Consider the following 13,540-nt stretch of genomic DNA (forward strand, 5'->3'; position numbering starts at 1 on the left):
AAGTCGTTTTGGTCTGATGGTTTTACATTTTAAGAGTTGACCCCGAAATTAAAAATAAGGTTGTGGGAAGACCTAACGTTTTTCATACACTCATATCTCACTGTGGCGTTATTATTATTGTTATTATTATTATTATTATGATTTCTGATTTGTTATTGTTTTCCTGATTAAATATATAGGCTTTGAATATTGTATATTAACCACATACTATGAATTTCAGCGTCAAGACTTCCGTATCTCGGTCGGAGTTTGTGGTTGATAAATGTTATGATGTTTGTATCCGAGAGACGAGGAGGAGAGACGCATTACATAATGGACATTTAAATGGCGCGTTCGCCAGAGAAAGTAGTTCCAGCCTCATACATCATTAAATTCCACACGGATTTTGTAAAATATTTAATTAGTGTGTTACAACAGCACATTAAACGGTGTGCCTTATTACTTAATGTCAACCATTCTTCATTTTTAATGTTTATAATACTTTTTTTTTTTTTTTTTACATGCGCAGTAAGAAGTGGGCGGGGCGTTCTCTTTCTTTTTCAGTCCCCTCCTCGGAAGTATAGACGCGTTTGTCTATATTCCGTCCGTTTTCTTTTTTATAATATATGCATTAACCCCCGTTCATTTCTTTATACACAATGGAGGCGAAGGCGGAATTGTAGAGATGCCTCGATTCGACTTGTTCTTTTATTTAATCACAGTTTAATGGACCGGATGATCTCCAAGTCGGACTGCGTTGCCCACAGCCTTGCAGGGGAGGTAACACAATTTAACGGACCGTTTGTGTCGCTTTACTATGATCTGATTTTTCTGTGTACACACCTCATCGTTTAGCAATACAAAAAAGAAACTCTTGTATAGCTCAATGTTTAGAGAAGATATGTCGTTAGAAAAGCAAGTCCGCTTCATTAAACTGAGCAGAGTAACACTGGTGTGTTTTGACCAGTTCGGATTTTGGTATATCCGGGTTTTTAACCCGTTTGACCAACATCCAGGTTCCAACAACCAGTTTAGCTGTTTACCTTATGATACTTCTGTAAATAGCGTACATTATTTGTCTATAAACGAGATTTGACACCCCCCCCCCCCCCCCCCAAAAAAAAACCCACAAAAATAAAAAAAATTAAAAAACAATAATAATCAGTATTTTGACGTCACTTCCCAGGCTATTTCCGTCGTACATAAACTCAGCCCTATAGTGCATCACGATTTAGAAAAGCTCTTAATTTCCTCAAATTTTCTTAATTTCCTCTTCATGTTGTGCTCCATGTAAATTTCTGTCACAAAGGTTGACTTTATGGCTCACTAAAGTGTGAACTGAAGTACTAGCTCCAGGCTCAGACTCAAGCTAACCATGCCTGTCGTCCCGGGGCTGTAAGAATATACACATACAACACTGGAAGAAGATTAGGTTTGATTTGGATCACACTTTTTAACCATACGCATTTTCCCAAAGCAGCCTTACGGAGATCCGGGTGTATCGTGAGCTAAATCTCCCTGATAGAACGTGAGGAAGAAACATCGAGAGGAACCCGACTCTAAAAAGGAACCGGTCCTCTTCTGGGTGACGCCGGATATCGCGATTATAAAGCATTACTTGTTTACAAGTGTTTAGTGTGAGCATACTGGGAATAGGAGTCCTGTGATGACTTAGGCACTGATCTTATGCACAAGTCTACAGTATCCGGGTGAGATTATGCACCGAAGGAAGGGTGAGACAAACTGTTTTTGGGAAGTGCAGTCGTTTAGGTTTCCCACTGTGGTACCGTCCATAGCCGTCTCGATGCGCACGAAGTTCTGAAGTCGTTTTTACGTTCATTTCAGGCTCTTCGTGTTTATTTCAGGTTGCCGTATCCAGCGGGGAGGTAGGCTTTTCCTGGGTTCGTGATGAAGTTTGCCGAACCCACGGAAGGCCAGAAGCTGTCTTTTCTCCTGGAAAAGGCTGCTTCTAGGGAAGCCGAGCTGTGGAGGAGCTATGTGCCTAAGAAACCAGCCAGTCAGGTAAAGCAATGTATATAAACACATATCAAGTATATGGATAGCCCTATGACTACACTTATAGATGGTATATGGATAGCCCTATGTCTACACTTATGGAAGTGATTCTTACAACATCTTCCCAATAACTAGGCTGACTTGCTCAAACTTCTGTTGTGTAGTAATGCCAAGTCATGCCAAGTCATCATACATCTCACAGGTATGATGGCGAAATACATCAGTGTAAGATGTGTCCTGTGTTACATCAGCAAATCGGAATGGAAAACTTTTCCACCTGATCCAGTACTGGTGCAGCATTTTAGGCCAGCATCTTTCCCAGTACTGATACTAAGTGCTAGACCAGTGCATGTCTAAGTGCTGGGGATTGGACTTTACTGCACTTTTTGGACTATGTGTTGATACTGGGATCCCACAGGACCCAAAAAAAAAAAAACAGTCAGAATCAGTCAGTCAGATATGAAGCTGGCAGGACACTGGAAGGCCACGTTCATTAAGATAGGGGCCTACGGGACACAGCACTTCGCTTAGTCAGCACTGCATGACGTGCTTCCCATGTTCCTTCATTCATCTTCAGTTAATAGTTTATCCTACTCAGGGTCGCTGTGGTTTAAATGGCAAATTTGTGTATATTTTTGCGAATTGAACCAACTGAGGTCATTACGGCATATTGCAGATGGGTGTAAACCAAAAATAACTGCTGGAGTCAGCTGGATTGGGCAAGTGTCTCAGCAGGAGAGGTTTTAGAAAGCAACGCATACCTCTAGACTAGGTGGAACTCGTTTTACTGCCGTGCTAAAGTGTGTTCCTGGTTAAACAGATAACTAAACAAGAGTACATTATTTACTGCGCATTTCCACTGGGGAACCTAGGGAACTCAACAAAGGTGGTTGATAATGGTAATAAAAGGAGGGTGCTGTACGGGGTACACTCTGAGCACACTTTGTTTCGGGTTACTAAAGAATGAAATTTCTGCTCTGCAGGATACAGATATCTCCCCTGCCCAGCGTGACGAGGCCGTGCGGTGGCTCACTGACGTGCACCGGTGCTTGAAGCTTTATCCAGAAACCCTCTGTTTGGCCATCTCCGTACTCGACCGCTTTCTCTCCACCATTAAGGTACACGTACGGTCTGCTCGCACTCTAAGCCGAGTTTTTATTTGTCGTGCACCGCCGGGAGTGTGGTTTGGTTTGGTTTAATGTTAGCCTCGTTAACCATTTAGGATAATTCATTAACTAGCAGCTTTTCTCAAACCCAGGCTTCAAAGTACACAGTTACAAAAGGTCACAAAAATATTCCCGATTGGAAAAAGAACGCTGAGAAGTTTTTAATGTGAAGTTAAAAAGAGGAGTTTCAAAAGTGTTCCCAAGTCGTCCTTCGTAAGTAACATATTACCTTTTGAGGTGTGTGTGTGTGTGTACACGCTGTTTAGTGTGTCAGGGTGAAATAGTTGAGCAGAACACGAGTTAAACATTCAAGCAAGTTAATACTGAATCTCAGTCTCGTTGTATTTCAGCTTCGTCTCGCTCCCCGTCTCAGGATATCTCCATCAATCTCATTCTGCTTGTTTAGTCTAGTCTACCTCACAGTCTAAATCTCTCACGCTCATCTTCTTCCTCTCTGTCCTTTTCCCTCACCCTGTCCCACGCTCTCCCTCACTTTATCTCTGTGTCTCACTCAGGCCCGTGCCCCTTAACCCCCTTCCATGTGCTTGTACACAGGAATATAATCGGAGATGGGAACGAATAGGAAGGCAGAGTAGAAATTGTGTCGTGACCCCGGAAAGATCGATCACGAAGAAACCAAGTATGATTCCTGATAAGTTATTGGGAGTGTTCATGGGTAATAAATGACCAGGAAGGATGCTGACGTCTCGATGACGTGTCGTACGACTTCAAACACGACCGTAGACAACATGAGGAAAAGTCTAAAAGTCCCCGCAAAGAACAGCAGGACTTGTCGTGACCGCGTACGTTAAACTAAAACTAGCACGTTACTAGTAAAAGCACGGCCAGGGTGTAGAAACGTCACGCTCGCGTTCACGCTCTGTCTCACTCTGTGTTCAGGTGAAGAACGTTTCAGTCTGGAGATTTAAGTGTTGCCTGCGTAATTAAACCTCCACCAATAAAAAAAAAAAAAAAAAAAAACGTGAGGATGTCACAGCTGATTGCAAATGATTCCATTATTGTGCTGCAGTTTATTTTTGTCGCAGGTTTTCCTGTCGGTCCAGATTGTTTCGTGTATGTGTGTCAGTATGCATTTTTGTCGTTGTTTAGGGCGCTATTTTTAATCTGAATGCAACTAAATGCTTTCGGTTTTGCTATTCATACCAGCAGTTAGTTTCGGTTCGTTTCTTTTATTTTTTTTATTTTAAGTTATGAGTACAAAGTCTGCTCTGCTTTGCCGCTGTTAATGAATGCTAAAGAAATAGTCATAATTACACGCTTTCGAATAAACTTTACTGTTATACAGCGTCGTGTCAGAATCACGGTGGATTCCGAGCCTACCTCGGGTACACTGGCTGAGAGGAAGACGTACACCCTGGATGAGATGGCAGTCCATTTCAGGGCCACACACACACACACACACACACACACACACACACATTCACTCCTAGGGGCAATTTATCATAGCCGTTCCACTTACTGACATGTGTTTTGGAGGTGGGAGAAAACCAGCGAACCCGGAGGAAATCCACATGGACATGGGGGAGCCATGAAACGAAACTCCACCCACACAGTAACTCTAAAGCTTGCACCACTGCGCCGTCTCATGATTATTCATTACTAATACTTACGTGGCTGTTTATAAATGTGAGCTATTATAGGATGAAGCATTGTTGTCAAATTACAAAGAAAACTTAAACACATGATATTAATTAATTAATTAATTATCGGCGAGTACGTACTGTAGGCTTTTGCGGTATTGATTCCTTGCTTGCAATAAATAAATAAAGGGTCATGCAAAACTAAATATAAGGCTGGAAAAAACAAACGAGCATTTAAGGAAACTAGGAGAGAGTGTAACATTGCCACCCGTGCACTCGGGAGCTGTGAAGAGTCCCCTGGATGAGGGATTTTTAGCTGATCCCACAGTAATGCACTGTAAACAAAAGAAAACATAACAGTACGTTTCGAGTGTAATCCTTTCCCACATGTTTAATATTCGCATGCTGCAGCGGGACGTCTCAGCGTGTCCGAGTACCGACTGGTACATCAGAGCAGAAATCGGCGCGTTTAATCACTTTCTCATCATCACCCTTAACATTGTTTGTGAAGTGTTCGATCTGGCGTGTCACTGTAGGCCTTTTTATGCTCAAAATCTTCACCCTGTTGTCTCTTTTGGCTGAAAACCATTTTTTGTGTGTGTAAAGTTTCATGACGTTTAATATAATATTATATACAGTAATATATATGTATATATTACCTCCCAGAAAGAGAGGGTGCTCTGAGAGCATGTACTTCCAGGATATCGGATAGTGTGGCCGACAATTAAAATGGTTCTATAGCACAAGCATAGTGTTCTATATTCTAAATTAGTCGGTATTAATTATTAGTACTGTTCATATTATACGCTCCATGAGTACAGGGCTCTTGGACAACACGCCAGATTTGACTCTGGTGTTGTGTTCTGTTGCTGCGTGTCGTCAAAGCTTAAGAAAGCATGGCCTACGTGGTGTTGTGCGTGTAAGGGTTTCTCTGTATTTCATCATTCTGCTGAAGAAAGCCGGAAGTCGTATAGAGGAAGTAAACGTTGGTGTTGCGCGTGTGAGCCTGCGATGTGGTAGTAGTTGTGGTACTTTTATATTAAAAAAAAAAAAAAAAAAAAAAAAAAGGCAAAACATTCTTTAGTGTTGCACAATTGTGACTAAATATCCGAGTGATTTATACTGCTGTAGATGATGTGCCTTGTGACATGATTGATCCAGAAAACCTGATTCGCATGATCACACCACACGGTAACACACTCGACTAATTGAGCAGTGAAGGCGAAATATGCAAATACACAAACCCTCCAGTCTTTTTATAATGACTTTTAGTACCAACACAGATGATTGGAATTGACGATGTCTCTTCCCTGTCTCTCTGTCAGGCTCGTCCCAAGTACCTGCGCTGCATTGCTATCACCTGTTTTTTCTTGGCAGCTAAGACAAGTGAAGAGGATGAGGTGAGTTGGATATCACAAAAAAAAAAAAAAAAAAAGGCTCGGCCGAGGTGTAAATGTTGGCCTGTGCATAAAGAGATGAGAAATAGTCCCGAAGACCCTCCCCACGGTCGAAAACCTACAGACGCTTACAAAGTGCCAAGACACAAGACTCCTTTCATAAGTCGTTAAGAAATACAGAAAATATTCACCATATTAATGATTGCCTGTTTTTTTTTATTTGTTAAATAACAACGTGTTTTTGTTTTTCAGTCTTGGGTTAAGGTTAAAGTATCGGTCGTACGTGTCTGTGAATGAGTTGCTATAATAGAAACGATATCGTATTATACATATACACTAGTAAGCAAGAAAGTGACTGGCAGTCGTTCTTAAGTTCGAACGCAGTAAAGCGACGAATCCGAATGATCGGTTTGGGTGATTCCTCAGACCAATCTCATGTACGGAGCACGTATTAGGACATCCACGGACCTCAGAGTCAGTTCTCAGCTTAAAGGCATCGGGCAAAACGACACTACGTTTCTCAGCCGATCACCGAATACACACAGCACGGAATCCACGTGTTTTCCCGCCCTCTTTTGATTGACGGGATACAATCGACCCTGATCATCGGATGTTTTTAATCCATCGGCCGACGGCGTGAAAATAGCCTTTTATCGGCCGATACGGATTATCTGCTGATACGTCGACGATTAATATAAACCTATGACTTGCCTTAGCGTTCGCACAACTATCAGAGTTGCTGTTATAGAAAATGTATTATTATAACACCTTTTATAGTATAATATCACGTAGTGTAATATCCCATAATATTACACGACCTCTTATATTGTCTACTTATTCGCTGAATAGTTAAACTGTGTTAACTGTAGCACATAATTCACATTTCCTTGTGCTGCTGTTGCTCTTCCGTTGTCGTTCTATTCTGACGATATCCACCACGCATTACCGACTGAACTAGTAAGGATCAAAACAAAAACTCTGGTGCGTTTAGGAGGTAGGTCTTGGTATACTCAGGGAAATGGAAATACGCCACAAAGGTAGTCCAGACATATATTTTTTATGTGTAACCAGCATATTTTCTCTCACGTAACCAACCAGCATCTGTGCATGTTACCGGCTTTCTCTTTTTTAAATTCAGCTTTATGTTGTACTTTATATTTCAGCACTTTCTTTATACATTTACACACGGCAAAAATAGAAACAGAAAGATACAGTTATGCACAAATGTTCGTTGTAATAATTGGTTGGTTTCTGTGTGTGTGTGTGTGTGTGTGTGTAGCGTATCCCTGCTCTTAGAGAGCTGATCAGCAGCAGTGCTTGTGGATGTACTCCTTCAGAAGTGTTGAGGATGGAGAGGATCGTTCTGGATAAACTCAGCTGGAACCTGCATGCAGCCACTCCCCTTGATTTCCTGCACATTGTGAGTGTCTCATAAACGCATCCAAAATGACCACGAAAACGGCCGTAAACGAAGCACCCGGTTTTATTTAAAAAAGCGTACGCAAGTCCATGTGTTTGAAAAATCCTTGTCTGAAAATGAAACGTATCAAAATGCATCCTGTTTACATTGTTTGCATTATTCGATTTTATAATGTTGTCACATCATGTACGTTGCTTACAGTCCCCTCTGAAAGTATCGGAACAGCAAGGCCCATTGAGAGAATGGATCAGAATTTCAGATTTCATTTCCTGGTATTTACATCTGGATGTGTTAAACGGCTTAAAACGTGGCACGTTGTGTTTGAAGCCACCTTTTTTTTTTTTCTTTTTTTTTTTTCCAAATGGTCAAAAATATTAGAACATGTTACTGATGGGTATTTATTGCTGTCCAGGTGTGCTCTGTTAAATTGATCCAAAACCACCATTTGAAGAAGACTTTGAGAGCAAAAATATAGAGGCCATATCAGATTGCTGTTCCAATACTTTCAGAGGGGACTGTATGTGCTTAAACTCTAATCACGGCCACTGGGGGGCAGAAGAGAGCTTATGTTCGGGTTCCAGGAGCATCCTGGTGGTGGTGGACAGTACTGCATGTTAGTTAAGTTTATCTGCAGGTGATCATGTCTTTCATCACAAGACTGATTATTCTGTTCTCATTATTTCTGCGTCTCTCTATCTGTCTCTAGTTCCATGCAATGGTGTTCAGCTGCAAGGCTGTGAGTTCAGGCATATTATTGGGTCTGAACAGATCACAGCACCTTGCCCTGCTCACTCAGGAGCTGCTGCACTGCCTTTCCCATAATTCACTGCTGCAGGAGCGTGGCTCCATGCTGGCCCTTGCTCTCGTCACACTGCAGCTGGAAACGCTCTGTCCTGATTGGCTCGCTCTTGCTGCCGACCTGCTGCGCAAAGTTCAGGTAAAGATACACGCATGCACGTGTACTAAATGCACTGTAACATGTACTAAATAATCTAGTCAGTAGCATGGCCTTCATTTTTTGATTCAAACATTCCTAAATATGTAGACCCAACCTGCCTTGTGTCAACAGTTCAGGGTGGTGGTGGTGGTGGTGGTGTAATGGTGTGGGGAAGGTTTTTTTTTCCCCCTCATGTTCTGGAGAATTGAGGCTGCTCTAAGAGCAGGGCGGGGGACCTCCACAGTATTTAGTATGGTGTTCCTAATATATAAAGTGGAGAGTAAGTGTATGTACGCCACACCACGACCGCTCTGGAGTGCTTTTCAATTTACAGTGGGTCAGTGTGTGAAGAGCATGGTGCAATCATCTATTGCCTTACAACGTAGCTCATTTTAGCGGTGGATTGTTATTGATTTTAGTCTTTTATCTTTTCATGCGGCCGTGCCCCATACATTTTCACACTCTTACCGATCACGATATTTATTTTTATTCTGTTCTCTCAGATTGACAGCTCCAAGCTGATCGGCTGCCGCGAGCTAGTGGCACGTTGTCTCTCCACACACACGGCATCCCTGCCTCCCAACACTGTATACGTCTGCCACCCACTGCAAACCCCTCACGACCCTGGCGTGACCTTTCACCCTGTCCTGCCCACTCTGCCACTGCGCAGGAAGCCCTCGGCCAAGCGCAAGGTGGAGCAGATGGATGTGGACGAATACTTCGATGGCATCAAGCGTCTCTACAATGAGGAGGAGCTAGGAGGAGGGGGTGGGGCTAATTCAGGGTACCAATCCATAGAGTGCGGTTCCACGCCATGCCCTGCCCTTCAGCCTGTCACCGTCTCCTAGCAACACGCTTAGGGTTGAAGTGGGGCCAGATCGCAGTTATGACAGCGTCCCTCCATCCTTTAGAGCAGAACAGAGCTAAAACACACACACACACACACACGAAATATGCTGCAGTTATTTCATAACCATCTATCTGTCAAATCTAATCACAAGATCATATTTAAAATGTGAAAGAGGAAAATATTCACAAAAATGTCGGGGGTACTTCTCCCCAACCCACTCCTACTGAAATGTCTGTCTCTGTACATCACTGTCATATGTCTCTCATATATCTGTGAAAATTTCAAATCTAACTTTGTATTTATATATTTGTTTTCCTCTGATGACTGTGTTCGAGTGCTGTGATCATCTCATGCGCTTTTCTTCTTCTTTTTTTTTTTTTTTTTTTTATGAAAGTGCATGAAACTCCCGAATGTTAAATTTGCTAAACTTGATGTTAATTTAAAAATTTATATAACTACACATCCTCTCTCTCTCTCTCTCTCTCTCTGTCTCCATCTCTCTTATTCTATTCTACTCTATCTGGGCTGTTTAGCCTTTTCTTTTCTCCACGTCTTGGCTGTTTAGGTGTGTGTGGTTGAGCAGTGATAATATCCCTATCACTTTTGTTAAAAGAGCATTAACGAAGAATCCATGTGAACACACCATCCAAATCACACAGGGCACAAGACACCGTTTTAGTGTTTGTTTGAAAGATAATGTATCTGTAGGATCACTTTAACAAAAAAGGTTGAAAAAAAAAAACAAAACCTGTTGAAATGGCACAAAAAAAAAAAGCTTTAGATTATTATTACCATTCCTTTTTTTCTCTCTGCTGATCGTTCTTCTCCGGCTCTGTTCTTCTCCGGTGGGAGGAGGGACGCCCGCACTGCAGGAACATCACCGTAAAAGTTCAAATAAATCGAAACCATCTACTACACATGCCAGGCTGGCGTTTTTCTTTGTGTATGATTCCCTATAACTCTATAGACCACCTGGTTAGGTGGATTAGCCGGTTAACAGGATCATGGATCTGCTTATATTCAAACCTAAAGATTTATGTTCAGCTATAATCTCATACCTTTAAGCTGAGCCCAGGATTTGAGCCCGAGATTGCGGTACATTCAGTTTTGCATGTCCGTAAGGGTTTCCAAACACCTTCCAAAAACATGCTGGTAAATTGCTCTAGGTATGAATGAATGTGTATATGGGTGTGGTGCCCTGCAACGTACTGGCAACCCGTAAAGTTATTCTCACATATTCCTGCCTTACAGCCACTGTTCCTGGATGGACTTCGGATCCACTGCAACACCGACCAAGATGAAGTCGTTACAAAAGAGAGACGAACCCATGAGATACAACACTGATTTTTCAGAATAATGCAAGCCTAGTTGAGGGCAGTTTCCAGTACTGGAGCCTCAAAATGCTACTACGTGCTCAGAATTATCTTGAATGTTTTGTAATGATAGTAAAAATAGCCTGAGAAATCTAAAAAAAAAAAAAAAAAAAAGTAAAATGATGATTATTTAACCACAATATCCATTTTTCCATCCATCTTCTATACCGCTTTATCCTTTTCAGGGTCACGGGGAACCTGGAGTCTATCCCAGGGAGCATGGGGTACAAGGCGGGGTACACCCTGGACAGGGTGCCAGTCCATCACAGGGCACAATCACACACACATTCAAAATCTGATATTATAGGTCATATTCATTCAGATATATAGAAAATTATAACTTTCAAGCATCTCTCTCTCTCTCTCTCTCTCTCTCTCTATATATATATATATATATATATATATATATATATAAATCTCTCTCTCTATATATAAATAAATCTCTCTGTGTATATATATATATATATATATATATATATATATATATATATATATATATATATAAATAAATCTCTCTCCCTCCCTCTCCACCTGAGAGAGAGGCATGTGCACAGAGTTGGTGATTTCACTTTTCAGCTGAACTCAAGACGCTTGTCTCATTGTCCGCATTATAATCTCGGTCCTAGATTTTAGGATACATTCCAGAAATCTCAGAGATCCCTTCAGTGTGTACAGAGTAGCCCCGCTCCCGCAGGTGTGCAGGTGGAGGTCAGAACGTGCACGCGCACTGCGCGCGCGCGGGCGGTCGGACGGGCGGGGTTAGTGGTGGAGCGGCTGAAACGCCTGGCAGGTTTCGAGCGCCGTGAACTTTGACGCCGAGCGAAGCTCGAGGAGAACTTCTCCAGGTAACGAGCATGGCCACGGATTTCACCCAGGACGCGGTGCTGCGCTTCCTCCTGCGCAGCGGAGGAACGGTACGGAACGCGGACCTGCTGACGCACTTTAAGGCGTTTTTGCGAGAGCACGAGGACCGAGTGCGGAACCGCGAGCTGTTTAAGAAGTATGTGAACACCGTGGCCACGGTGAAGCAGGAGGATGGAGTTTCTTATGTCGTGGTAAGGAAGAAGTTCCGAGCGCGTCGTGGAGACGTCGCCGCCAGCCCCAGCCCCAGCGCACCGGGCAGCGCCACCGGCAGCGCCGCCTCGTCAGCCAGCCGAACTGATAAGAAACAGGAAGGCGTTGGACGCAGTAAAGTACAAGTGTGTGCTGCCAAACCTCATCCCAGTGAGGATCCCAGCCTGAAATCTCAGCTCTCACAAGTTCATAACACGCACGGGATCTTGCCAGTTGCAGGGATTGTAAACAACAGAGGAAATCACACGGAAAATATTTACTTGGACAAGGATTTTCAAACCTCGTCGCATCAACCATGGGAACAAATGGTGTCCTCAGTCCCCAGCAAAGACAGAGCTATAAATACATGCACTATGGGCATGTCTTCGCTCACTATCGACTCAAAACGCTCAAGGGGCAGCGGCCAGAGCCTCGACCAGCCATCGGAGAAGTCAAATCCTACACACAATGGCGTTCACGCTGCCAAACCTGGACAATTACGAGAAGCAGATGGCTGCAGCCAGAAGTCCTTTGATCCCCTTCCAGATGATCCACACTGTGAGGTGAGTGTGACCCATCTGTCCAAGGACACAGCACACGAACACACCCTGCCTGGCTCTTTCCAGTCGTTCGACGAGAATCCGTCTTGTTCTTGGCCTTTTCCCATCCCTCTCAGACAGTCACAAATTTCAGCTTCGAGTCCGTGTTTAATTGAAGTTCCTGGTGATGCTTCCTACTTTGATGCGTATAGACGGCGCAATGGCGGTCTGCTCAGGCCAGATTGCTACGGTCAGGCCACAGGTATTTACATCCAAGAACCGGAGGACTATGGCGTGACAGCAGCAGCTCCAGTCAGTCCTGTTCACCAGAGGAACAGTCTTCATCTGGAAACACCCCGCCCACGTGTGGCTTCAAACTACATGGAGCCCAAATACCTCCACGGCCTGTCCTCCAGCCAAAATAGTCTCCTCCTGCCTTCTTCTGTTAACTCTGACTGGCCTCGGGCATTTCGCCAGGACGACTGGTCCAGTGATGATGCACTGAATTACTATGGTGGTGTTTTGACAGAAGGTCAGAAGCAGACTCAAGCTGGCACCCATCGTTCCTCTGAGGTCAAGCTTCTATCACAGCTACATCGCCAAGAATGCCAGCTCACACCCTTGCATCACTCAACTGGGCACCTTGTTGCCGATGAACCCCGAGCATCTCTTCCAAGTTCGGCACCAGATGAGAGCACCCACAACAGACCTGTCGCCCGGCAGCTGTCTCGCCACCTGCGAAGCCGGATGTGTCGAAGCCTGGGAGCAGATCTGGACCAGGCATTTCGGGAGGATGGTGACTCAGCCCGGCTCAAACGACTGCAACGGATTACCTCTTTTCTTAATGTCTCCTCCAGCCGAACCCACAGCCCCTTGGACAGCGTGTCCCCTGCCAGCTCGGTTCGCAGCCTGGGTCATGACCCGTCGTCCTGCGGTCACAGAAACACCCAGGTTCCCCTGGAGCCCCTGGAGCACGAGTGGTTTTTGAAAGCAGCTGCAGGAGTCTGGACTGAGGTTTACTCCCTGTTCAGAGAGGATCCCAGCCTGCTGGCCAAACGGGACTTTGTGTCCGGCTATACTGTACTGCACTGGATCGCCAAGCATGGAGACCACCGGGTCTTGAACACTCTGTGGTACGGTGTGCGCAAAGCAGGGATGACGCTGGATGTGGATGCAAGGAGCCCGTGTGGCTACACGCCACTGCACCTG

At 44.0% G+C, this 13,540-nt stretch overlaps 2 protein-coding genes across 4 annotated transcripts in view; both read left to right on the top strand.

The window, feature by feature from the left end:
• Positions 1-526: 526 nt before the first annotated feature.
• On the top strand, positions 527-10,283 carry ccni (cyclin I). 3 transcript variants are annotated; one of them, XM_017492164.3, is made up of 7 exons: positions 527-759; positions 1,845-2,001; positions 2,979-3,113; positions 6,088-6,162; positions 7,439-7,579; positions 8,286-8,516; positions 9,020-10,283. In XM_017492164.3, the coding sequence occupies exons 2-7, from the start codon at positions 1,888-1,890 to the stop codon at positions 9,362-9,364; spliced, it is 1,041 nt and encodes a 346-aa protein (XP_017347653.1). In that variant the 5' UTR covers positions 527-759; positions 1,845-1,887; the 3' UTR covers positions 9,365-10,283. The 3 variants fall into 3 exon arrangements, with proteins under 3 accessions (XP_017347653.1, XP_017347654.1, XP_047017569.1); XM_017492165.3 differs by lacking the exon at positions 6,088-6,162; XM_047161613.2 differs by lacking the exon at positions 527-759 and having other exon boundaries at positions 1,827-2,001.
• Positions 10,284-11,348: 1,065 nt separating this feature from the next.
• LOC128635366 (uncharacterized) overlaps positions 11,349-13,540 on the top strand; it is a 2,869-nt gene continuing 677 nt past the window's right edge. The window contains exon 1 of the mRNA XM_053688009.1: positions 11,349-13,540. This exon is cut by the window's right edge and continues 677 nt beyond it. Coding sequence (XP_053543984.1) covers positions 11,594-13,540 — 1,947 coding nt within the window. The 5' untranslated portion in view covers positions 11,349-11,593.

This window comes from Ictalurus punctatus, chromosome 18 (genome assembly GCF_001660625.3).
Source record: "Ictalurus punctatus breed USDA103 chromosome 18, Coco_2.0, whole genome shotgun sequence".
Classification (NCBI taxonomy): domain Eukaryota; kingdom Metazoa; phylum Chordata; class Actinopteri; order Siluriformes; family Ictaluridae; genus Ictalurus; species Ictalurus punctatus.